This window comes from Canis lupus, chromosome 31 (genome assembly GCF_048164855.1).
Source record: "Canis lupus baileyi chromosome 31, mCanLup2.hap1, whole genome shotgun sequence".
In the NCBI taxonomy this organism is placed as follows: domain Eukaryota; kingdom Metazoa; phylum Chordata; class Mammalia; order Carnivora; family Canidae; genus Canis; species Canis lupus.
This window is the reverse complement of record NC_132868.1, coordinates 12,750,700-12,777,480: the sequence shown is the minus strand read 5'-3', so window position 1 is coordinate 12,777,480 and position 26,781 is coordinate 12,750,700. Positions and strand designations below refer to the sequence as shown.

The 26,781-nt window shown below is 53.1% G+C and overlaps 1 protein-coding gene across 3 annotated transcripts in view; it reads right to left on the bottom strand.

The window, feature by feature from the left end:
- Positions 1-10,488: 10,488 nt before the first annotated feature.
- Positions 10,489-26,781, bottom strand: part of LPCAT1 (lysophosphatidylcholine acyltransferase 1) — a 46,474-nt gene continuing 30,181 nt past the window's right edge. For all 3 annotated transcript variants that reach the window (XM_072807394.1, XM_072807396.1, XM_072807395.1), the window contains exons 7-14: positions 25,053-25,087; positions 23,953-24,007; positions 21,338-21,420; positions 18,195-18,320; positions 17,492-17,645; positions 15,655-15,753; positions 14,562-14,700; positions 10,489-12,674 (exon numbers count right to left, since the gene is read on the bottom strand). In XM_072807394.1, coding sequence (XP_072663495.1) covers positions 12,490-12,674; positions 14,562-14,700; positions 15,655-15,753; positions 17,492-17,645; positions 18,195-18,320; positions 21,338-21,420; positions 23,953-24,007; positions 25,053-25,087 — 876 coding nt within the window. In that variant the 3' untranslated portion in view covers positions 10,489-12,489. The remainder of the gene's footprint in view (positions 12,675-14,561; positions 14,701-15,654; positions 15,754-17,491; positions 17,646-18,194; positions 18,321-21,337; positions 21,421-23,952; positions 24,008-25,052; positions 25,088-26,781) is intronic.

Here is a 26,781-nt window from a genome sequence, read left to right as displayed (position 1 = left end):
ATACTTATTCTCCTTGTGAATAAGTAAGCTCCTGAGCCATAATAGAAACTCTCCGAACTCCTCCTAGTTAACCACATAACTTGAGCAGCCCATCATAAACTAACCCACAAACCCATAAAGCTTGGTATTGACAGCAACTTGCCATCATGAAATGGAATCAATATATACAAAATCAGGCTCAAGTAGGTGCTGAAGACACACTAGACTGCATGAACAAGTGCCCACTCTTGTTGCACAAATACCACCCTTTAACCCCCACCTCTAGCTTCATAGCTGCCTGAGGAAGCATATGGATCCCATATGTTGTACGCTGTATACTGACCCCACCAGGGGGTAGCAGGCTGTAGCCTTTCAGGGGCACTCAGAAGGCACAGGTAGGGGAAATGTTCTCAGTGGGCAGATAATCAAGCAGTGCATCAGGCTATTACTTAGCTAAGAGGGAGAGAGGTCTCAATGGACTCACAGGCATTGGCTAATGGTTTGGCTATATAGTAAGAGACTTCAAAGAAAATTAAGAAATTGATGAGAAAATCTTAATTGAAAGCATAATTATGCAAAAAATCTTAAGGAATCCTCAAAACAATTACTAGAATTAATAAGTGAATTTGTCAAGGTCATAGGATGTAACAAAATTCAATTATATTTCTCTATATACCAGCAGCAATCAACTATAAAATACAATTTAATTTCATTTATAGTACACCTGAAACAAAATGCTTAGGCATAAAATATGTGCAAGACGTGTGCGTGGAAAACTAGAATACATTGATGGAGAAACTACAAAGGCCTAAATAAGTGGAGAGGTATACTATATTCATGGTTGAAAGGCTCACTATTAAGATGTTATTTCTTCTCAAATTGATATACAGATTCAACTCAATCCTAACTAGAATTCTAACTTGCTTTTTTAAAAAACATTTTTTTTCTTAGAGAGATAGCAAGTGTGCATGCACGAGTGGGAGGGGCAGAAGGAGAGGGAGAGAGAAAATCTTAGGCAGGTTCCAGACCCAGCATGGAGCCCAATGTGGGGCTTGATCTCACAACCCTGAGATCATGACCTGAGCCAAAATCAAGAGTTGGACACCTAACTGGCTGAACCACCCAAGTGCCCTGATGTGTTCTCTTTTTAAAGATGGCTTTATTGAACTATAAATGACCTACAACACATATTTCAGGTGTACAGTTTAATGCATTATTTGTGTGGCTGTGGAAACGTGCATAAACAGGATGATGAATATATTCATCCTTCTCAAACTGCCCCCTGCTCCTTGGTGATCCATCTTTACCCCACCCCATCCCCACATAGCCGTTGATGTGGTAGCTATATATTCATTTATTTTCCTAGAATCTTATATACGTGGAACTATACAGTAAGTATTGTTTTTTTGAATCTGTTCTCTTTCACTCAGCATATCTGAGATGACTGTGTCTTTCTGTGAACCATTAGTTAATTCCTTTTATTGCTGAGTAGTGTGCGGTGTATACTTAGAACATCATCCATTCATCCTTCGCTTGTTGATGGACATTTGGCTGTTACAGATAAAACCACTATGAACATTTGTGAACAAGTCTATGTAGGGACATATGCTTTCATGTCTCTTGGGTAAGTACTTAGTCATGGAATGGCCGAATCATCTGGTAAACTGTGTTTAACTTTTTAAAAACTGACAGTGTTGAAGTGGTCATACCATTTTATGTTCCCATGAACAGTGTATGAGTTTCCGTTGCTCCACAGCCTTGCAACACTTGGTATAGCCAGTCATTTTCATTTTGGCCATTCTAATAGGTGCGTACTGGCATCTCATATCATTTCTCTAGTGGCGGAGATGCTTTAGCAGTCTTCCCAGGGTGGTTGCCATCAAGGTTCTTGTCTATGTCTGTTCAAGTATTTTGCATGCTGGATTGTTACATTATTCTTGAGTTTTGAGAGTTCTTTACATGCTTCAAATGTTCTTTGAGTTCTTTATCGGATGGGTACTTTGCACATACTTCCCCATCTTGGATTGTGTTTTCATTCTCTTTTGTAGGCTTCCAAAGAACAAGTCATTAATTTTGATGAACCCTGTCATCACTTTTTTCTTTTTAGATCTTGCTCTTTAGTGCTGAGTTTGAGAAATCTTTACTAACCCAAGATCACAAAATTTTCTACCAAGTTCTCCTTTAAAATGTTTACAATTTCAGGTTGTGCATTTGGGAATATGACACATTTTAAGTTAACATGGTCTGAGGTATGGACCGAAGTTCATCATTTTACAGGTGGACACCCAGCTGTTTCTGCTCCATTGTGGAAAAGGCATCTTTTCTCCACTGCACCTTTGTTGAAGAATCAGTTGGCCTATATGTGTGGGTTTATTTCTGGGCTGTTTCCTTGATCTGTTCCTCTATTTTTTTTTTTTTAAGATTTATTTATTTGAGAGAGACAGAGAGAAAGCATGAGCAGGGGGAGGGGCAGAGGGAGTAGCAGACTCCTTGCTGAGCAGGGAGCCCAGTGCGGGACTCAGTCCCAGGACCCTGAGATCACGACCTGAGCTGAGGGCAGACACTCCACTGACGGAGCCACCCAGGTGACCCTATATACCTCTATTTTGATGTCGGTTCCACTCTTGCTATGGATGAATTGTGTCCCCTTCCCCCGCCCCCCCGCCAAAAATGCCCTAACTGCAGGGTGACTGTATCAGAGATGGGGTCTTTGGGAGGCAAAGCTAAATGAGGTCATCAGGGTAGGGCCCTAATCTGGTAGGACTGTGGCCTCATGGGAAGGGGATGCTCCCTCTCCCCGCCTGCCATGTGAAGATATGGCCAAATAGCGGCCCTCTGCGAGCCACCAAGAGAGCTCCCACCAGGGACCGAATTGCATGACACTATGGTCTTGGACTTTCCAGCCTCCAGAGCCAGGAGAAGATAATTTGCTGTAGTTTGACCCATGCAGTCTATGGTATTTTTGTTATGGTGGCTCAGCTGATTAGTGTAGTGCTATCTTGCTTACTGTTGTCCTGTAATGCATTTTTAAGTCAGGTGATGTAAGTCATATAACTTTGTTCTTTTTCAAAGTTGTTTTGTCTATTCTAGGTCCTTTGCATTTTTATATGAATTTTAGAATCAAGTTTCCAATTTCTATAAAAAGCCTGCTGGGGTGCTTTAGGTGGAAGCTGTCATTGATTTGTGGCCTTTATTCTTTTCAAATCTAGGCATTCAGGGCTGTAAATTTCCTTCTTGGTTCTACCTTAGTTGAATTTCCTAAAGTTTCACATGTTTTTGTTTACATTCAGTTCACAATATATCCTCATTTCCCTTTTGATTTCCTTTTTGAACCATTATTTTTATACCATGTCCATTAGTTTCTAAATATTTGAGGATTTTCTGTATATGTTTTATTCTTTTCTGGGTATATTTCTTGTATTGGTACCTAATTTACTTGCTTCCTCATTGGAGAACACGCTTGAATCCCAAGTATATTAGGATTTGAATCCCAATTTATATTCCAGAATATGGTTGACCTTGTGGGTGTTTCACGTGCGTTTGAAAAGAGTACGTATTCTGCTATGACTGGGTGATATGTCAACGTCAAATAGGTCAAGTTAGTTGTACTGTTTTCAGGTTGTCTGTATCCTTATGCACTTTGGCGCCCTTGTCCAATCAGGGTTGGGAGACAGGTGCCGAGAATCCCCGGTGTGATAGTGTGAACCGGCCCATTTTTCTTGGGGCTCCATGCGTCTTTGCTGCATGGATTGTGGAGCTCAGTGTGGGGTGCACTCACACATAGGACTCGTCTGTCCTCCTGGAGAGCTGAATCCTAATAACCCATGCTCTGAAATCGACTTTGATGTTAGAACCACCAGTCCACCTTCTCTCGTGTGGAGTTGGCATCCATCCTTTCCCCTCTAACTCGTTATTTCAAGGGTGTTTCTTATAGGCATCATGTTGGGTCACACCTTTGTACCCGATCTGGTGGTCTCTGCTGTTATGGTGGGGAGGGGTGTTTAGATCATTTACATTTAATGTGAATGCTGCTATGGTCCTCTGCCGTCTGTTTTCTATTTTCTTTTTCTTTCTTTTTTTTTTAAAGATTTTATTTTTTCATGAGACACATACACACACAGAGAGACAGAGAGACAGAGAGAGAGGCAGAGACATAGGTAGAGGAGAAGCAGGCTCCATGCAGGGAGCCCGACGTGGGACTCGATCCCGGGTCTCCAGGATCACACCCTGGGCTGAAGGCGGCACTAAACTGCTGAGCCACCCGGGCTGCCCTGTTTTCTATTTTCCCTGTGTATTCTCTGTTCCCTATTTCTTCCTGGATTGAGTAGTTCTGTGAAATTCAGTTTCCCCCTATTTGGTTGGATTATTAGCTACATCTTGCTGCTGTGTCACTTTAGTTGTTGCTTTAGTGCTTGTCGTCTGCACCTTGCACCTGACTTGGTCTGCCCTCAGCGACTTGCTGCCACCGGCCACATCTTATGAGGACTCTACCCTCCTCTTGCTGTGGTGGTGCTGCCTCTGCATGCTGTGAACCCAAGAATCTGGAATCAATTTTGCTTTAGACAGCCAGTCACCTTTTACAAAGATTTCAATAATAGGAAGGTATTTCCCATTTCTGATCCTCCCTCTCTGTGTAGATTGTCTTTCAAAAATGGTACTGTTTTCCTTCTGTTGTAAGTACTTATTTTGGGTGCCTGGGAGGCTCAGCGGTTGAGTGTCTGCCTTAAGCTCAGGGCGTGATCCTGGGGTCCTGGGATTGAGTCCTGCATTGGGCTCCCTGTGAGGAACCTGCTTCTCACTCTGCCTGTGTCTCTGCCCCTCTGTCTCTCATGAATAAATGAAATCTTTTTTAAAAAGTACTTATTTTAATATTTCTTGGAGTTAGGGTCTGCCAGTGATGAATTCTTTCAGCTTTTGTAAACCTAAAGGCATCTTTATTTCTGTTTTGAAGGATATTTTTGCTGAGTAAAGAATTCTAGGTTGGCAGTCTTCTGTTTCTTTATTTTAAAGATGTTGCTCCACTGTCTTTTAGCTTGTATTGTTTTTAACGAGAAATCTGCTCTTCTGCATATCTTTGCTCCTTTGTATGAAATGTATCTCCCCACCCCTTTGGCTGCTGACTTTCTCTTTATCACTCGTGTTTAGCATTTGATTATGAGGCGCCTGGTATGGTTTCCATCATGGTTCCGGTGCTGAGAGCTCACTGGGCACGTTGGATCTGTGGGTTTATGGTTTGTATCAAATCTGGGAAGTTATTACTTAGAATATTTTTTCTTTGCCATTTCCTTTGGGGACCCCAGGGCATGTATGTCAGGCAGCTTGAGGTCCCACTGCTCACTGATGCAAAGTTCAATTTTTTCTTTTCTATTTCATTTTGAAGAATTTGCATGGTTTTACCTTCAAGATCACTTGCCATGTCTTCTGCCCGTGTCAAATCCACCCTAATCCCAACTTGTGCATTTGCACTTTAAACCCTGTAGTTTTCATCTCTAGAGATCAGATGCGTGTCTTTTAAAAGATATTTTTCATTTCTCTGCCGGGCACATTGCACGTTGGCTCTGCAGTTTCTGAGCAGGTGATACAGCTGTGTCCTGAAACAAACTGTCAACTCCTGGTCTACAGGTTCCCTCACTCCAGTCATGGCCGGGACTGGCCCTGCTGATCGGAGATCTCTTTCTGCCTTCTTGCATCCTGGTGATTTATGATTGGGTGCCAGGCATTGTGAATTTTACCCTGTTGGGTGCTGGATAGTTTTGCATTCCTGAGACTATTCTGGAACTTTGGGGCTACCGGTAACTAATGTAAACCCGTCTGGTCATTCTTCCAGGTGTCGGTTTTGAGCTGTGTTTGGCTGGATAAGAGCAGTGTTTTGTCCGGGGCTGAGATTCCTCACTGCTGAGGCCAAACCCGTCAGTGTTTCCTACTTGATGGCCTGTTCCAGGACGGAGGGTAACCCCAGTCTCCGTTTCTTCTGACTAGAAGCAAAATTATGGACTCATTAACTTCCATTAAGTTTAAAATAATGAGAACCTAACCGGCTGTTGACAGCATCACAGGCAGAGCCTGGCCCGGCTTATCGTGCAGGAGCTCCTGCTCGGCTCTGCGGTGGACGCTGGTCTCTGGTGCAGGCAGGTGGGCTCCCGAGCCCAGTTCTGCTCCCACAACGTGGGCAGAGTTCACGTTACGCCGCTTCATTTTGATGAGGGTACAAACTCCGTGCGATTTAAATATTTTGAAGTTTCCTGAGATGTACTCTGTAGCCGAGGGTGTAGTCTATTTTGTTAACTGCTTCTTGTGCACTTGAAAGAGCAATTAAGTCAATTTGGTAAATGGGGTTCAAATTTTCTACATAATTATGTTTCTTTTCCTGCTGGCTCTATTGATTACCCAGAGAACTGTGTTAAAATCTCCACCTGTAGTTGCTGATTTGTTTATATCTCCTTTTAATTGTCAGTGCTTGTGAAATACACTTTACGCTGTGTCATCAGGTTCCTATACTCTGGGACTCTCTTGTCTTCCAGTGGAACGGAGCCGTCGGTGGTCGTGCGAGGGGATCCCCTCGTCTCTATGTTCATCAGTGGACGTCCTCATGGTCATGTTTGCATGTTGTGTATATGTCCCATTTAAAAATTTTTCAATAGGATTTTAAACAGCAGTATAGTTAGTTTTCTAAAAAAATTCAGTCTAGTAACTTACTAAGTTTTTTAGTCTCTATTTGGTGAAATTACTAGGATGGTTGGATTGAAATTTACTATGGGCTACTCATTTTCTGTGATGCCTGTCCTTTGTTGCTTTTTCTCACTTTCCTGCTTACTTTGGATACATTTTTTATTCTATTTTATTTTATTATTTTTTTAAAGATTTCATTTATTCATGAGAGAGAGAGAGAGAGAATGAGAGAGAGAGAGACAGGCAGAGCTCCAAGCAGGCTCCATGCAGGGAGCCCAATGTGGGACCGGATTCCTGGACTCTAGGATCACACCCTGAGCTGAAGGCAGATGGTCAATCGCTGAGCTACCCAGGCATCCCACTTTGGATAAATTATTACCTAAAAAATATCATATTTTGTTTCTTGTATTGGCTGCTTATTTCGATGTTGTGTTTTCTGTGGGGGGCTTTCTGCACCTGTCAGAGTCTCCTTCACATCCCCCGGACCTTGTGCAGAGCATCTCCATGTGTACGGTTCTCTGTTCCATGATGATGTTTCCTTTTTCTCTGGCTGCTTATAGGGCCGTCTCTTTAGAAGTGGCTCTCAGAGTTTGTGTTTTTATAATGTGCCTTGCCGTCTCTTCGTTATGGTTAATTTGCTTGTGGCTTATTGAGTTCTTGGATGTCTGAGTTTATAGATTTGTCCTGACCTTACCCTTTCTGGGGCCTGGTCATGTGTGAGGGACACAGAATCTCTCCTCCGGTCAAGTCTCCTTCCGGCCTGGGTTTCACCGGGACCACACACGGCCGTTTCCTTGTGGACACATTCCTCGAAGCGCCTGGTCTCTGGAGCCTGGTCTGGGGCAGGACGCACGGGCTGGAGGTCAGCCGCCTCTGCTTCCAGCCAGCCCAGCGCGTGCTGGAGGATGCTGGTTCCCGGGGCGCTGGAGGGGGGTGTGAGCTGAGGCTCACAGGTCACCACCGCAGGAGTGCCCCAGGCCGGGGGGTCACCCTGGGTCCCCCCTCGACAGAAGCAGGTCGGGGACGCAGCCCCCCGGGCGGTGCCGATCCCCGGGTGTTGGGATGATTATGCTGGATCCTCCCTCACCGAGGGGGGATGTGTCCTCGTTTTCATTTGCTCCTTCTAGAAATGGACTTGTCTCCCCTGCCCTCGGCAACTCTGCCAGCACCATCTGCAGACTTAATGAGGGGTTCCTTCCCCGCTGCCCGTCGTGCATGACACTGCGAAGGGCCGTGACAGGCATGCGCTGGAGTCGGCCGCTCTTAGCGAGCTCCCCCGGCCCCGGGGCGGCACCTGCGCGCGCGGCGTGTCCGAGGGTGGTGCCCGCTGCGGCAGGCTGGGCTTTGAGCTGTGCACCAACACGTGCGGGAGGTCCCACAGCGCAGCACACGTCTGACACGGGCTGGCTCTGCTGACACCCGGTAGTTACTGCCGGGCGGCCGGTGCTGCTGTCTTTAAAACGTTCCCTGGCTTCCGGGCGGTCCCTCCTCCGCAGGACACATCTCCCTGTCTGTTGAGCCCAGCTGCCCGCGGTCCCCTCGCTGAACCGGGAGCAGGGCTGCTGTTATTTCCGTGGACCCTCAGCCCCTAGCACGCGGTGTCACCACCCTCCCGGGGGGGGGGGAGGGCTGAGCTCTGGGGGCAGCGCCAAGAGGATGCCCTGGGTGGCGCGGCGAGGACCTGCCCCAGGTCGGCCTGCTGCCCCTGCATCTGAGCAACTCCCCCTCCTCATCAGGAGCCCATTTCTGCTTCTCTATGAAGCTTCGGGTTTTCCCACATTAAGTCATGACTCCCAAGGGTGGACCCTACCCATGTGGGGACACAACTGGCCCCTTGTTCTGAAGCCCTGATGGTCAGCGGCTATTTGGGACTGCCCCTGCTGCTGACCCACAGGACGTGGAGAGAAGGCGGGAAACAATGCTGTTCTCTTTGGAGCCTGGTGAGTCCCCCGGGCACTCCGTCACTAAGGTTGTGGCTCATAAAGGTCCAGACTCCTCGGAACGAAAATCCTCCACTAGGTGCAGAGCCCTCAGATCCCAGGGCCTGGCTGGAGCTGTGGACACCTGCAGCGGGGGACAGGGAGGGAAGTTGTACGGGTCCCAGGCCCATAGGCAGGTGTAAGGGGAGGCTGGTGACATGCATGGGATGGCTTCCTGGCTTGTGCATGTGGCGTCTGCACACGAGAGTGCACACATCAGCTGTCGACTGTTCACCCGCCTGCCCGCATCTTGCCTCCCCCTCATCCTGTGCAGGAATACCAGCAGGGGCCAGTGGTGACTGTGGCTTACTCTCCACGTTGGAGAACAGTCAGCAGGGTGTGTGGCCGTAGTGGCATTAACTCTGTCCAGGATGGATGCGAAGATCCATGGGACAGCATGTTCTTGGGGAGAGGGTGAAGCACATGTTTGGAGCAGGGTGGGAACCAGAGGGGATGGGCGGTGCCCTCGCTTGTCTGGGGCCCTGCTCAAGAGCCAAGGGTTAGGGACACGCTCCTACTGGGGCTCCTGGGTTGGATGAGCACAGGCAAGGGTGCAGCAGGGCCTGGTTGGGGGGGGGGGCGGTGGGCAGGGATGCCTCTTCCGCCTCCAGCCTCTGAGGGAATCCCAGGAGCACCTGGGGGGCCCTCCTCCTCCTCCCTGCACGTGTCCTATGCATGCCTGTTCCCACCCGGATGCAGGGGAGCTGAGCAGGCCCAGAAGCCACCGCCGCGGGCGTGGTAGGCACGTACCTCATACCTCGTTACTGCACAGTGTGGCTGCAGTCCCCACACCGCCCCAAGCCCGTGGCGGCCGCCACCGCCTCCAGCCCCACTGGGAAGCAGGTCCAGCTCTGAATGTCCCTGCGACCCCTGCAGAGGCGATGTCCATTTAGGGCATCAAACAGCCAATACAAGCACAAAGCAAGAAGTAAAAAACCGCTGTGACGGTGGAACGTCCTTTGGGGGGCACCCTCCTCTCCGAGCGGCCTCTGCTCTCCCCGTGCTCCCCGACCAGCCAGTGGTGCTCCATCCTTGGAGGGAGCAGCTATGTCACTGCTTTGTTTCCTTTAGTTTGGGGGATTGTAATACTTCAACTCTATTTCTTCTAATTCTGGGCCTTTTACTGTCCTGTTGAGAGAAGTGCATGCAAGATCCTGTCTCATCTCTGCTTCACAAAGTGTGTTAAGGTGTTTGATAGAGAAATTCTAGAAATCAGCCCACCAGGCAGGCAAACAGCCACACACGTCTGAGCTCCTTAATGTCAGCCACTGTCCTGATAATGCGGAACTGCTCTAGACCTTCCCTGAGATCAAGGAAGCCTTTTTTTTTTTTTAAGGAAGCCTTTTCTATAGAATTACAATTATTGTGTTTCCCAGACAAGCTGGACAAGTGCTGAAAACCGAATATATTTTTTTAAGATTTTATTTATTAATAAGAGACACAGAGAGAGGCAGAGACACAGGCAGAGGGAGAAGCAGGCTCCCTGTGGAGAGCCCGATGTTGGACTCGATCCCAGGACCTGGGATCATGACCTGTGCCGAAGGCAGACTGCTCAACCCCTGAGCCACCAGGGGCCCCCAAGAAACTCCATCCTGACTGGTTCTGTGTCACGGCCTAAGAGAGGTCTGCTGCGGTCTTCTTTCCTTTTCTTTTTGATTTTATTTGTATTTATTTTATTATTTACTTTGTATATTTATATTTTTTAAGGCCCCAACATGCGGCTGAACTCATGACCCTGAGATCTCAAGATTGGAGCTGAGACTGAGTCAGGTGCTTACCCGATTGAACCTCCCAGACGCGCTTGCTGTTGTCGTTCTAATAAAAAGCCACACGTAACAGAACACGCGTGTGAGACGGTAAGGTGTGTAAGACTATGTTTTATTCATTCCACTGAAAATCCAAAGCTGTTTCATGACGTGCAGCCTGGACCCTCAGTCCCCGTGGGGCCCTCCCGTCCCACCTCACACAAAGGGGACTGAACTCTAAGTCTATGTACATTCACAGTTCTGAGTGCCGCTGATGCTACGTCACGATGCAGAGAAGAGGGTCAGGAGGAACAAACATCCATTCCAAGTCTGCTTATCAGAGATTTTTTTTCCTGAAAATGCACAGCAGCATTTCATTCAAAAAGCCCTTCATCCACAGACACAGAGGGCGGGAGCCGTGTGCCCAGGACCCCTCCCTCAGAATATCTTAGTTTATTTACCTCCTTCATTGGTCACTTGTACGTTTTCTCTTTTAAATGAATCTTTAAAAAATGAATCTTTACGCATTCTGCAGTGAAGAGCCGATCACGGTGAGCTACAAGGCTGCGTCTGGGCTGCACGTCTGCCAACCCCGAGCCGAGAGGCCATTGGAATGGAGGCCATTGGAATGGAGGCCGGGGCTGGCCTTTACTACCGGCCATCGGCGGAGACGCACAGCAAGAACACCAGGAAGTCAGTAAACATTTTTTTCCCTGGACTTCTGGCCCTGGCGGTCACCTTTTATGGAGATGCCCAAGTATAAAATCAAATTCATTTCGAAATTCCCAGGAATTTCTTTCCCAAGCAAACCCGGAGGCCTTGCTTCAGGATGCATGAGAGCCTGTGCTTGTTGTGCTTTAGCAGCAGACAGACCTCTAACCATGTGGCAAGGACGCACTGATGCAGGCTGAGCTCGGGCCAGGGGGCAACAGCACAGTGTCCCTTTCCTGGGCTCGGAGGCCTGGATGCCTTCCCGGATGCCAGGCGGGTGCCATGCTTGTGCTGGAGCGCGGGGAGGCCACAGGGCCGGCGGGGGTCCACACACGTGGCCCCGGAGCCCTTCGCAGCCGTTCCCCGCTGTCTGCATGTGGGTCCGGGCTACCTGGTCCCGCGCCCCGCAGGTGCAGGTCAGAGAAGGGCTATGCCTGCCTCTCTGGGTGTCCGCCTCCTGGAGGCTCAGCACACCAGCCAGGGCCTCCCTGCTTCGAGCTCCTGCCTGACTTACCCACCTCACCTACACTCAGCGCTTCGGCTGGAGTTTGCGCTGCAGGGAAGGAGATCACGTCACGTTAAACAAATACCAAGCCGGTAACGTTTATAAAAGAGGGGGATTTGAAAAGGATTAATGAAGCAGAAAAGGCGCTCTGGGCCGGGTGCGTGTGGCGGACCCAGACGGAGGAATGTACCTGGTAGAGAGAGGCCGGGAAGAGATGTCGCTCAAAGCCCCAGACAGCCTCGGATTCTATCAAAAAAGGGCCTGTAAATAAATATCCTCTGGCCCTCAAAGGAAAGATGAAGTAGAAAAGAATTTTTTGTTTTTTTTAAAAAATGCTGAATGCTTCCTGGAGTATCTAAATGAAGTTTATAAAATACTCATGAGTTCCCACAAATATAGAAATGTTTAAAAATCAGACAGCGCTCTATCACGCCGTGACTCCACAGAGGTCAGCAGAGAATTTGTGCTGGAAATCAGAACACCCGTGACACATCTCAGTCTCACGCGTGTGTGGTGTGTGTGCGTGTGGAGGCTGGTCCACCGTGCGAGCCGCCGAGAGCAGACCCACAGAAGGGGACTCGGGGAAAGACCACGGGGGAAAGTGAGCCCAGGGCAGTGCAGGTGGCCCTGGCCCGAGCGCCATGGGAGGAACAGCCCCCACCCCCTGGCCATGCGGTGTGGGTGCAAGCGTCACCCCCCCCTACACACACACACACTGGGCTCTCCACAAAGGAACAGAGTGAAATGACCCCGGGTGTTCAGGACTCGGCCTGAGGCCGGTGCATGCACAGCACACGCAGGAGCGAGGCCCAGGAGCGCCACAGCAAACAGGCTCGCAGCCCCGTGGAGGTGGGTGGCAGCAAGGCCACAGGGAGGCTGCGTCTCTCCCGCACCGCCTGTCCTAGTCCAGTTTCTTACGAAACGGTTTCCTTCCAATGTCCGAGTTTTCAGGGCTGAAGTCGGCACAGAAGCCGTTGGGGGTCGGGGCAGGCGGCGTCTGTGCGCAGGTGTCCGGGTGTGTCTGCTTGGGGTACAGATACTCCTCTGCGAAGTTGGGGAACGCTTCTGCAAACCTGCAGAAGTCAGCTGGAAAGACAGAGGCACCTGGGTCACCAGGGGGCAGATGTCTGGAATGTGGGGGCTCCTGTCCCTGGGCCTGTGTGGGGGACCCTGGATACCACCTGGACAGAGGGAAGGAGAGGAGAGGAGAGGGGGAGGGGAGAAGGAAGAGAGAGGGATGGGAAGGGAGAGGTGGGGAGGAGGGGAGATGGGAAGGTGGCAGGGGGAGGGCAGAGAGGAGGGAGGGGAGGGGAGGGGGGAGAGAAGAGGGCAGCAGGGAGGAGGGGGAGAGGAGAGGGGGAGGGGAGAAGGAGGGAGGAGGGGAGAGTGATGGGGAGGAGGAGGGGAAGGGAAGGAGAAGGGAGAGTGAGCCTGGAGGGGAGAGAGAGAAGGGGGAGGGGAGGAAGGGGGAGGGGAGAGCTAGCCTGGAGGGCTGATGGGAGGGTGGTAGGGGGAGGTGGAAGGGAGAGGAGGAGGGGGAAGGGGAGAGTGACTTGGGAGGGTGAGAGGAGAGGGAGGAGGGATGAGGAGAGGGGGAGAGAAGGATGGGAGGGTGAGAGGTGGGGGCGGGCGAGGGGAGGAGGAAGGAGTAGGGGGAGGGGACAGTGAGCTTGGAGAAGAGATGGGAGGGGGAAGGGAGAGGCGGAGGGGAGAGGGTGGCAGGGGACAGGGGCCACCCTCCTGTGTTCTCTCTTGTGCATAAACCACTCGGCGGCGCACAAAGCTGAGCCTTCTCAGCTATCCTTGTTTTGGGGAAATCTACGGAAAACAGGATTCTGAATTCAGTGGTGCACTCTGGGTACACATCGTGTGGGAAGGAGATGCTGTTCATCAGGGGTCAAAGCCCCAGACAGCTTCGGATTCTGGTTTGGGGACGGGACAGAGTGTCCAGGTGGGGACCTGATGTCAGCCAGGCAGGTGCTGTCCAGGGATGCGCCCACGCTCTGGAGAGACCAGGTGTGCACACGGGAGGCAGGGCCACCCTCCGACTGGTCACAGGCCCTGAGTGGCTGCGAGCCCTGCATCTCCCAATGGCCCTGCGACCAGGTCCTGGGGTGGAGAGCGCCCTCCAAAAGCCCGGCAGCACCTATGGGCCGGGGTGCAGGAGGCCATGCTCCTCTGCGGTACACAGAGCAACCATGTGTGCAGCTGGTCCCTGCTCACCGTGAGCATCCCCGCCCTCCTGGACGCACAGTCTCCTCTGAGCGTGGGCGGACACACACACACACACATACACTAAACCAACACACACACTCGTGTCTGACATTTGGATGCAATTTTAAAAATACATCCAAACAAGACATGAACAATGACCTTTCCTGAGCAAATGTCTACTGTTTTTTAGCGATAATACATTCATTTCCCGATGTGCCCGCTGGCTGGCCCGCCGAGGGGGTTGGCCGTCCTGGGATCCCACTGCCCCAACCCCCTCACCTCAGCCTGCAGGGGCTGCAGGTCCGAGTCCCTGAGCATCGGGGCTGTCCCACACTGCCTGGAGGTGAGGAGCCACCCCCACCCTGCACCCCCAGGAGGACACACCCACGGAGGCCGGCCCTGGTGGGGCAGGTTTCACGTTTCCAGGGGCACCTGAATCATGGACCCCATGGAGTCCTGTCCAGCTGCAGCACACACTGCCCGCAGCCCCGGGGGACAGCGCTGAACTGGGGCTCCAAGGTCGGCTTGGGAACTGGCTTGACAAATTAATTCCCTGTTCAAATCAGGTTCAAAATCCCGTAACCTGTCCCTGCCCAGCCTGGGAAAGAATCTTCCTCCCGAGAACTTCATATTGTAGGAGACAACAGGGTGCCCTGGGGGTCATGGATGGCAGGGCTCCTGCTGGAGTCCCCGTGCCCATCTCCTGGGCACATCCCTGCTCACCGGGGCCCTCCATCCCCCTGCCCCAAGGCCACTCACCAAACGTGATCCTCCCTGTCCCCTCCTGGTCAATGGCCTGGAAGAGGCTGGTCACACTGAGCTCGGTCACCCCCAAGGCAGTCTTGAGGATGCTGGACAGGGTTCCCTCGTGGATGTAGCCGTCGTGTGACCCATACATCTGCAAGCAGAGGCCGGTGTCACCCCATGACCCCCTGGCTGTGCAGCCGTCCCCTCTCCTGCTCACCGGGTCCCGGGCGTCTGAGCATGCCCTGACCCCTCCGGTTTAGGACGGCCAGATCTCAGCTCACAAACCGACCCCTGAGGCCTACTGAAGTCTGAGCGCACACCCTGCTCTCCCACGGGAGGGGCTCCAGGCAGCAGAAGTGTGTCCCTACAACGTCAGGGAGGGAGCCCTTATCCTGGGCCTTGCCTGGCACATGGGGGTGCATCAATGAAACGATGAGCCACCACCTTGCTCGACCTTCAGGAGGTGGCTGACCCACTGACCCTCTTCCTAACAGCTTATGCTTAGGTTCTGGCAAGTGACTGAGTCACTGAAGAGTTGGTGAGTGCTGTTACCCTGTTATGTGGTGTGAGTCCACGTAAGGCACTGTGCACCAACAGGGGTTCCCATGGTTGCTATGGAGAGGGTCTGCTGGGGTCATAAACAAGAAAAGGGAGATTCTCCAAGCAGTGAGAGAAAAGCAGCTGACTGGCTTATCCATCACGTTCTCATGAGTCCAGCCAATGTGAGTTGCACCTGCAGGAAGGACCCCTCCTGAGACCCTGACAAAACTGTGTTTCTAGGTGAATAGAGCCAGCCCGGCTCTATCCTAGCTGAAATGTCATAGTGAGGCCGGCCAGGTGAATCTGCAGGTGAGTGAGGGTCCTATTATGGGCACCCTGGACCTCACAACGACCCTACTCTGTGCCCTTGTGAGTGTGGATCTGAACTACAGGCAGAAAGTGGTCCAAGGAGGTTCTGGAGCATTTATACAAATGATAGCTGATAGAAGCTTGTGAGGAGATAGGCACAAAGGAAGTCTGACCATATGATAATGTCCGACAGGCCTGATGTGACCCCATGCCTCCTGGATCCTACAGATTAAACTCCTGTAAATGCCACACTTGCCTTGAACGCCAGCTGGATGGTATCCAGAGTCTGGGACGGCCGGCAGACAACAGACAGGGCGACCACATACTCCCGAGGGTCCATCTTGCCGTCTCCACCCTGGGAAAGAGACAAGCCCTCAGGGGACTGCTCAGCCCCACAGACGGCAATGGGAGCTGGCTTTTAACGCCAATCGCTGGGTGGCATCTGCCTCCATGAAATGAGTATCGTAAAAGAACACTTGTAACCAACTGGCTTATGCAAGGGGACCACGCCACACCCCTTTGTAGGCCATTACGACCAATTTTCAAAGTCAACGAGAGCAGCGCAGCACAACACTTCTCAAGAAAGTTCATGCCCCGCGAGGGTGGTCACCGGCTACGGCCTTACTTCGAGAAAACCCCTGGCAAACGGCAAGGTTCACATTGTGCTGAGAACCTAGTCGGCCTGTGGCAGAGCAGCGTGCTCAGCACGGAGGTGCGTCCTGAGCTCCCATGTGGTGGGCACGCACGCCCAGCCCACTGCACCCTCCCCGCGGCATCTCCTCAGGGGTGCTGGGGTTCGCCACGGGGCAGGCTGCTGCTTCCAGCGAGCCGGGCACCACAGTGAGCGGGACAAGCCAGGGGGCCGACTGGGAGACGGGGAGATTTCTGGCACAGGGGGCGCCTGGGCATCGTCTGAGAGCAAGTGACAGGTGTCCCGCAGTTGTGCCTAGCCGGCCGTCGAGGTGTCCAGTGCACATGGTGGTTGGTCTCTGGAGGGAGGGTGAGCGCTGGGCAGGTGGGTTCTCATCAGGCCCCTGCACCTACGTGCTCCTGGCTCTGGGAGGGTGTGTGGCCTCGGGGTCCAAGGCTGTGTGTCTGAACGGGGAGTGTCTGCCTCATGTACTTAAAGTGGTAAACCGACCCTAACGACCCACGTGCGGCAGTGAGAGGTCTGGTGCCCGTGAGTACTGCCTGGTTATGCCCAGGCCATGCTCGCTGCTCCCCATCTCACACATGACACTTGTCAAAACACCTGTGTGAAGACACAGCGGCGCCAGGGCTCTGACAACAGGACCGTGCGGCCTAGACACAGGCTCAAGCAGCCTCTACAAAGGGCTTGTCTCCCGGTCAGCCCACCCGGTTTGAGCGGGAAGCACACGTGTCACTTGCGGAACACAAGATCCATGAGTCCACAAACGCACAGTCTCTCGTGTGTCTCAGTCACTTGGTTCTCCCTGGTTCTCCCACTCGCCAGACCACGACTACCCTGTTGCCACACACAACACGCCACACTGTCACAGGAAACATGAACATGCTATGTTCACGCACAACATTCATGTCTGACAGAGCCCTTTGAGCCGCAGCCTGCCAGGTGCACACAGGCGTCCACGCTGCTGCATGAACATCCAGGGAACGGCAGGTATGGCAGGTATGGCGCACAGTCTCCTGCCTCCCACGCCCCCCATAGGGCCGTCCATTTCCAGGCTGCCCAGGAGCAAACATGACCCCTTGTCCCGCCGTGGCGGGTGACCGATTCTAACGCATGGTTGGCGCTGCACGGGGAGAAGGCTGGTGGTGACCCTGCATGCCGACCGTCAGGAAAGAGGCCCCGGGTCAGGAATTCTGGATTTCACTGGTATCACTAGGCTCTTTAGTGATCCCATTTTAAAACCCTAAACTACAGCTACGTTTATTAGCAAATGTTAACTTAAATGTCAAATTTCTATGTGCATTTGAAAGCACGGGAGAAGGCACCCAAGAGATGAGGGGGGCGGGTTGGGGCTGTTTTCTGTCTCTCCTTCCCAAATCCCCAAACGATGCTTTTAATGAGAATATACACTGAAAAGCTGGAGGTTCTGCTGAGGAGGCCACACCTCATCAAACAGGGAGAACATGTCCTCCAGCGTGTCCGAGACGGGGACACCCAGGTACTCCGCGAACTCTGGGAGGCCCATCCTTCCTCCCCTCTGCATCCTGGCGCTCTCGGAGTACTTATCCAGATCTTTCTCAAGTGTTTCTGGCTTTAACCTACACAAAAAGAGGAAAAGATATTTTTCATTAAAATTACAGAAGGCTAGAAACCGGGTACCTGCTGTTTTAAGACTCAAGTTACTTACATAACATAACAAGGAGCAAGTTCATTTTCAAAAAAAGGTGTTCTAATAATTTGAAGGCACGCCATGTACTTTGCCTGAGCACCTACACAGGAGGAACGCGCTGTGTGCCCCTTGGGCTGGACCGACCCCTGGGGTGGCACCTACAGAGACTGCAGTGCTGAGCACTGAGGGTCATGAGACAGAGAACTGTGGACTCAGGCTGATACTTGCAAAAGTCTCAGAAAAACCTAAGAACAAGCACTCTGATTGGCCAGATAGCCCCCACTGGCCCTCGGCACCCATTGCCATCTCCAGCTTGGTCACTGACAACTGCGGGGGTGGGGGCCCTGGGAGGGCCTGACGGAAGTTTCCAGAAGCTCCCTATTTTAGAAGCAGCATCTCAGCAGTGCTCTTCGGAATTCCCTGTTCCTGAGCAGACCATTGGACTGCGAGAGGCCCCAGGAAGAAGCCTGGAACTCACCCCAGTGCCCTCACCAGCCTGGCAAATTCTAGAAGGCAGGTATCTGCGGGGAGGCGGAGCTGTCCTTCTGCCAGGGCCAGCTGGCAGTCCTCAAACGTATAGTCGGTGACAGAGATGCCCAAGGCCCTGCAAAGAGAGGAGGGTACCAGGTCAGTGTCCCTGGGGCAGCAGAGCGAGGAGGACGGCTCAGGATAACCAGGGAACGGCGAGGCCCCCTCACCCAGCCCCGCCCCTCGGAGTCCTGACCTGGCCCACACAGTGGTGGCACCAGCCCACCTACCCGCCCACGTCCCATGGAGACCCCATGCATCTGGGGGTTACAGGGGCCGTGTGCATGGTGACATGCACTGTGGTCGGCAAACCCCACCCCCACTGCCACCTCCGGGGTCCACAAGGCTCATCTCAAGTCATGCTGTTGCTGATGTGTCTGCATGTTCATTCTGTGCCCCCCGTAAAACGCATTTTAGTTAAAGAGGAAGAAGAAATCACTATGAATACAGGGGTGTCCAAGACAGAGGATGGCCGGCGGCAAAGTGGGACAGCCCCAGGGTGTGGCCAGAGCTCCAGGAAGCAAGGTGGACCGGACAGCACCAAGGGAACCCAATATTTAAAACCTTTAAAACTGGATGAAAGCCCATGAATCTGGGACAGGGTCTGCAGAGGAGACCCTTTTCGAGCCGGCGTTCAGGGGCTTGTCAGGAGATGCGGCCTGTCCCTTCGGCTCCCGTGGGCACAGCAAGGCCACCCCATCCATTCCAGCAGAGACAGCACCAGGTGATGGTACAGGCCCGCGCCGCAGCCCGTGTTCTGGGACGTGAAGCCAGGGAAGGCCCCGTGGGACAGACACGCTGAGAACATTGGTGTAAACCTGACTCCAAACTTCCCCTGGGTCCCAACATGAGGAGGACGGGCTTCATCTCCCCAGGCTGCCTACAGACAGGAAAAGCCCCGTCCACTCCCACGTGTCCCTCCTGCGTGGCCCGTGCAGGACAGAATGACTGCCAGGGACCCGGAGAATGGCGGGGGAGGCGATGGGGGTGGAAGCAGGGGTGGGGTGGCCCTTGCCCCGGGTGCTTGCCCAGCACCCTCCCACAAGCCCATAGGCACCCTGCTGCACAGAAGCCCGGAACCACAGCCACTGGATGGTGAGGCCTCTGAATGCAGATGTGCAGAGGAAGGCGACGTTTCAGATCCACTCTGGCACCAAACAGAAAGGCTTCCTAGTGGACCCCAAATCCCAGTGATGTGTAACCTGGGCTGCCCCAAGCTGGGCAGTTAGCTGAGCATTACAGAGGTTTGCAACCTGCGAGGATGTGAGGACGCAGCCTTGAGAACACCGCCTCACCGGGTGCCTCATCCACAAGCTCAACTTGTCCTACGGGGCCAGGGTGGCTTTCGTCAGGGTGGGCAGCGCCCTCGGATCCCACGGTCAGAGCTCAGCCGTGATGCAGAGCTGCATCACATTTCATGTAGGGTGACCTTCTTCTATTAAAGGAAACTCACATGTGACGGGCTGAGCACTGGCTGTTATACTACATGATGGACAACTGAATTTAAATTTAAAGAATGTAAAAAAAAAAAATAAGGAAACTTGGTAGAATTTGCCATATATTTCAAAGGAAGCCCTCTCCCCTCCCCACCCCCCATAACTGAAGGGAATTCCTTGTTGCCACGACGACATAGCATGCAAAGGTGGACAGGAAACAGGGGCTTCCGAGTCTGTCTCCCACAGCGATGACAATCCCCATGGCAAACATGGGCACAGTCGTGTGGGGACAGAGCGAGGCTGTCCCAGGAGTGCCCAGGGTTACCCCACAGGGAGGCGGGAGGAGGCGTGCTCAGGGGCGTGGGTGACACTCTCCGTGGGTCCAAGGACCCACGTCCACGGTTCTGGGCTCTCCTGTGGCTGCTGGGGCAGGGGCTGCCCAAGGATCTATCTGTCGTTTTCTGTTTGGGGTGTGATGCTTCTCCTCCACTAACAGGAAGTTCACAATATGTATGTTCTTAAATGTTATTAGCTAATTTATTTGACCGTGCACTAAAAAAACCCCTTACACCTAACCTGTTAAGCCCTTGATTCTGTGATTGTTCTGTATGGAAAGGTTGAACAAGGAGTCACTGAACACCTCGACTTCCCCAAAATTAGGAGTCAGCCACGTCCTGATGGCCGAGTGCGGGATGCCGAGGGCAAGCAGGTGCCCTAGGAGGTGGCAGTGACCCACTGGACTGTGTCCCTAGTGCCTCCTTGCCTAAGGGCCATGTGTGCACGGTGTGAACACCTTGCAGGCTTCTAACTGACGTACTGAGGTTATGGTTTTGCTTAGTTTGGTCTCCCAGAGGACACGAATGTGGGGGGTCTGATCCGCCATGGCCAGGGGATGGGGTCTGTGTCACATCTTGGTCATGTGAGCCCTGCCACAGCGCCTGGGAAAACCGCTCCGAAGCCACACGAGCTGCCCACAGGGGGTGCCTCAGAGCCACAGGGCTGCCCAGACCCCTCCCACCACAGCAGCCACAGCCCCTGCTGCCTGGGAGCAGAAGACAGGAGAGAAGACGGGACACAGCGGGTGAGGGCACGGGCTGACATCACCGCATCCAAGACAGCCGACACACCACCCAAGTGCTCCCATGCTTGTCATGGAGTCGTGCCCATTATCTTAGAAGATCAGGTGTGTGGTTCCCACAGTGAACTGGAAAGAGGACAGAAACGCTAGCAAACACCACACAAGCACTCAAACAGGGTGAGGAAGATGAGCAAATGGTCCGCTAGCTGGATCCCATGGGTGGCCCGGCACAGCTGCCCCACCAGTGGCCCACGTCCCACACCGTGGTTACTGGTTCCTACCTACACGTGGGCGATGTATAAAGTGAAGCAGTGATGAAGCAGGTCCAGAAGTACGACCCAATAGAGACAGCGCATGCAGAGCACGTGGCCACACACAATCCTGCCCACATGCTGTCAACACTTACTCATCACTTCCACAAAGCCCTGTTTCCTGAATGCTGGTGACTATGTTTTGTGTGATGCTAAGAAGGAACCAGCAGGTGCACAGGAGCCCTGAGTAACACTCGCGGGATCACAGAGGGTCGGGAGTCCCAGCAGATGCCTCTGACTCCCTTATGGCAAGACGAAGGGTACTCACTCTGCCATGACGCGCCGTACGTTGCTGGCGTACAACGCAGGGTCCTTCTTCTCCTCTTCCGAAGGGCTGTACACGGGGAGGAACTGAGAGTAGAGAAAGAGCTGCGTTACTTCCACATATATTACCAGGCCCCATAGTGACAGCGACACGTCTGACACAATTAACAACTGTCAGAGCACTTTCCGTTAGAACCACCTTCGATGTCGCAGCACACATGCACACGCACATACACGTCCGTGTGTGACTAGAACCCACGATGCCCGGCGAGAATAACCACTCCCCTGACACAGAGCTCCTGCTGCAAGTGCATCGTATTTCCCACAGACGCTTACTCTTTGGATACTTCCCTTTCTAAAGGTCTCAGCCTGCATTGGGGATAATACATCACTTCCACATGACGGAAAGGCTGCTAGATGTGACACTCACTGCTGTGAGATCATAAGTTGTCCTGTGACCGTGTGTCTTTGCATGTGCGACACTTATGCAGCATTTTAAGTCCTGCAAGTCCCACACCCTGCTGCCAACTTGGCTGTGCAGACGAGGTAAAGACCGCTGAGCTTTCTCTCAGTACAGACACGTAATACACAGGCACACCCTGGAGCCGTATGAGTGCCCATCATGTGCTTTCACTCACCCACTACCCTATTCTGAACACTACGGAAACCACAGTGACGGTTTACTCTACCACCGGCACCTGTTGGCACAGCACATGCAAAGACGTTCCGAGTGACTTCAAAAAGTCAGGGTTTCTTTTCAACCCTTACAATGGGGAACGAGGCCCGAGATAGAGCAGTGCAGCCTGGAGGCGTCCTCCTCCTAAGCCCCACTGCACAACTGCTTCCTGGCTGCCCGCAGGCGAGCCACATGCAACATTGTGCGTGGACAGCCTGCCACCCTTGGACCCCGGCCAGGGACCTCTTGGCTCAGTGTGTTGTAATTAAGCAGCTTATGTTCTACTGAAGTGAAAAACCTGGAACCTGGCTGATGGCCAGGCTCATTTGTAAATTCAGTGCAACTCGGCAACTTTCATCGGAAGGTAGCGAATTGCCTCATTAAACGCTTTGTATGTTGTGTCTGGGCTCACTCTACTTTTCAGGTGCCGGACCAGCCAATGATTCCCTTTTTTAAGGAAAGAAACTCTATTCCTCGTCCACTTGGATAAAATGTACACGCTGCACGAATGTGGATGATCCAGCTGAGAGAATGGGTGTCCTGACTTTGACACGTCCAGGGGGCCAAGCTGGAGGCCGGTTATGTGATCTGACCACAGATTAAACAGAAAGTCAGGATGACAGATCTGCCATCCAATTTCAGCAGCACTGGTACCATGGAAAGATGCCAAAAACGAATTCACTGCATAGGTGCCAATTATAAATGCCTTTAAGCTACGCTGACCCTAATAAAAGAAAGGTTTAACTTCCCTGTAGATTTCTAAAAACCCATCTGAATCTTGCAAAATCACTCAAGACACGCATGCCTGGTGAAAAACCATGGGGAGGAACCTCTAAAGAGCAGAGGAGGAGAAAAGACTTCAAAGCAAGGCAGATGACCTATTGTATCTGCAGACACCAATGTGACATTGTACGACAGGTGCCTGCGGACAGCAGCGTGACACTGTGGAGGTCATGTGTGCAGATACCAACATGGCATCTCTATGGACACCAACTACCTAACGACGCACCTGCAGACACCAGTACCATATCATGTCTGCACAGATAACATCATGCTGCACTCATACAGTGCATCCTGGGGACAAGGCAACACCGCATCCTGCTTGGTGTAGACACCAGCACAATATCCTATAACGTGTCTGTGCAGACCCCAGGGAAGGCAGCCTAACACTGTGCTGCTCAGTCCATAACACACTAGGTCACATCATATCTACAGAGACCCCTATATGACCTGCATCACACTGAAACCCCCAGATGACCTGCATCACACTGAGACCCCTGATGACCTGCATCACACCGAGACCCCTGATGACCTGCATCACACTGAAACCCCCAGATGACCTGCATCACACTGAGACCCCGGATGACCTGCATCACACTGAAACCCCCAGATGACCTGCATCACACTGAGACCCCTGATGACCTGCATCACACTGAGACCCCTGATGACCTGCATCACACTGAAACCCCCAGATGACCTGCATCACACTGAGACCCCTGATGACCTGCATCACACTGAGACCCCTGATGACCTGCATCACACCGAGACCCCTGATGACCTGAATCACACCGAGACCCCTGATGACCTGCAATGACCTGCATCACACTGAGACCCCTGATGACCTGCATCACACGGAGACCCCCAGTGACCTGCATCACACCAAGACCCCCGATGACCTGCATCACACTGAGACCCCCAGTGACCTGCATCACACCGAGACCCCCAGTGACCTGCATCACATCGACCCCCATATGACCTGCATCACATTGAGACCCCTGGATGACCTGCATCACACCGAGACCCCTGATGACCTGCATCACGAGACCCCATATGACCTGCATCACATCAAGACCCCAGTAGGACTCCGCAGCACGTGGCATCTATGCACTCACACCACACCCGCACACTCGGATAGGACACTGTAACGCTGCATCCATACAAACCTCAATTTCCACTCGGTTGTGAAACTGACACAGCGTGAGCCACAAAATTTTCAACCTTAAAAACGAAAAAAACCGAACAGATTTAAAACATTTAGGTTAAAAGATTCTCAATGTCTTTAATTAAATGACTTCTAATTTGGGAGCCAACACTGCAGACGCCCTTCCCCTGCAGAGGGCACTACAGGCAGTTATTTCTCACGGGGATGCTGTGCCTCCCTCAACCTACAGCGGAACCCAACACCACAGTGATGAGGACAGGGCTACCTTTACCACATGGGGTTCTTCACTGTCCCTCCCCTGCTCCCACAGCCTTCCTCTGTCCTGTGGGTGCCCCTACTTCCTCATTGTATCCTCCACGCCGGAAACCTCACCCACGGGACACTGCCTGTGACCCAGCCGTCCCCAGTGATGCAGACTCAACAGACCCTAAGTCATGCCAACCCCAAGGCCGGCCCCAGCACTCCTGACCTCAGAACCAGCATCACCACCCTTCTATTTACAGAAGTTGGAGATAGGGTGCCACCTAGAGTCCCTGGTCCTTGGTCCATCGCTCCTCTCGGCCAGGGATAACTGCCTGCTTAACTGTATACTGAACACTGCTTAACTGTACCTGGCTTCTGCTCCGTGACAGCCACCCCGAGCCTAGCCACCATGCCCTACAGGCTCCAGCCTCCGCCACGCTAACACCACACCCACACATGCTGCCCTCAGGGCCCCTCCCCAGCATCCACTCCCTATGCCTGGCCCAGGGGCCTTGGGAAGGCCGTCCAGCCCCACCAGCCACCCTCTGCTGTGAACGCCAGGTGCCCGGAGCCCCCGAGCCATCCCCACAGCCCTTTCTCTCCCGGGAGCTGTGGCTGCGGATGTGACAGTGGTCACTGAGCTGGCAACAGCTCCAGGTCACCCTCCCACTGGAGCTGACGATAACTGACTTAGTCCTGGAATCCGGGAGCATGAGAACAGGCTGGGTTTGTACACGCGGTTCTCAAAGGGGGTGGAACTTGACTATGGGAGGAATCAGTGTGTAGGGCAGTCACCCAAGTGGCCCCTGAGCTTTCCAGGAGGATGGGACACACAAGACAGCGCAGTGTATGACTTACGCCCCTGGTCCTTGCCATGTCCATGTGATAGTGTCCTGGGGACAGAAAAGGAGCAAAATGAGTCACAACCAGATGTGGGGCGTCCTTCCCTCCACAGCTGTGCCCACCCTCAGGCTGGCCCTGGACCTGGTCCACCTCCGACCCCAGACATGCCAGTACCACCCCAAGTCCACTGTGGGACAAGGAGGCAGGTGGGTGCCTGCTGCCTACAGGCCATCCAGACACACTCACCCCCTCCCTCTGCTCCAAGTCAGCAATTCTGGCACTGCCTGAGAGGACACCCCAGGCCCATTTCCTGCCCCACCTCCACCCCCAACCCCATTCAAGGGGCCACTGGCAACTTCAGTCTACAACACAGGAGCCTGCTCAGTGCAGGCGTTGTGAGCAGTCCCGTGACACCAGCCCTGCTGTCAGCATCACTTGCACGTGAGGCTTGTCCCCACCCATATCCGCCTGCACCCCTGGGGCTCTGGCCTCAACGCCTGGCCACAGATGCCCAGCAGATGAGCCCAGGCTAGGGAGGGGGCAGCAGGACCCCTGGAGGCCGTGTGTGTGCCCCGAGCCCTGAGCGCAGGGGACGCTCCCGTTCGCAGTTCTGGCAGCTGCGTCAGCCCCCCAGGTGTGGACGCCAGAGGACACATGACCTGTTTCTGCCCTGAGCCGGTCCCCCGAGGGAGTTTCTTTCTTCTGTACCCACCTGCTCGCTTCCCACGGGCCCCTGGGAGCCCCCCCCCACCTGGCCCCACCCACTCCTCCTCCGCACAGGCCTGCACGCGGAGCCGTCAGTGGCAGTTCTTCCTGGAACGAGGCAGCCGACGGCTGCAACAGACCCGGGAAGAGAGCCCAGAGCAGCCGCTCTGCTTCTCTGACAATGAAGCTGAACGCTTCTGGAACCCACTAAGGGCAACTTGATCAAGGTAAGTTGACGAGTCAAATTTAAAAAATGGAGAAGCTAGAATGCCACAGATGACAGACTCTCTCATCCCCAGACACTGGCTAACGAACGCACGTCTTCAGATGGACTTATGTGCTGAGAGGATAATTCCACCCGTCAGTTTGTGTGGCTACTGGTTCTGACTGACGTTCGTTTCCTGACTGTCCTGAGGGGTCTGCACCTGTAGGTACCGGGTCCGGTGTGTGGGCCCGGCCCAGAAACGGGGCCAGCCCCTCAGGACCACAGACATCACACAGAATCTGCTGCGTCTATATGAGCAACTCCAGACCCACTGTGTGTGACCATGGAGCTTCTGTCTTGCCGTCACAGACACACTGTGACAGGGAGAAAACTCAGCGCAACGAGCAAATCCAACCCGTGTCCTGACCAAGGAACAGTGCGGTGCACCCAGTGCCCACGGACACGAGTGCCTGGACCAGTCTCGGCTGCGCAAGCCCAACACCCGTCAAGGTGCAAGGACATCCACCCCAGGTGGCTTCCAGCAGAAATGAGATGCAGCCGGCACCGAAGAGCACCCATGGGAGCTTGGTGTGGCCCCGAGGAAGGCGGCCGACCACGGCTGCTTCTACAGACACATATGCAGAGGCCACAGCAGGGCTCCGACCAGACCCCGCAGTGTCTTCATCCGGGCTTCCTGCCTCTCCCGCACGGGGGTCTGTCAAGATCGCCCAGGTGCTCGGGCCCCAAATGCCCTTCCCTACTTTGCTTGGTTACCACAGGTGAAGAGCCCTGCGCAGAGCAGGTGTACAGTGAAGGCACATTAAACACAGTCAC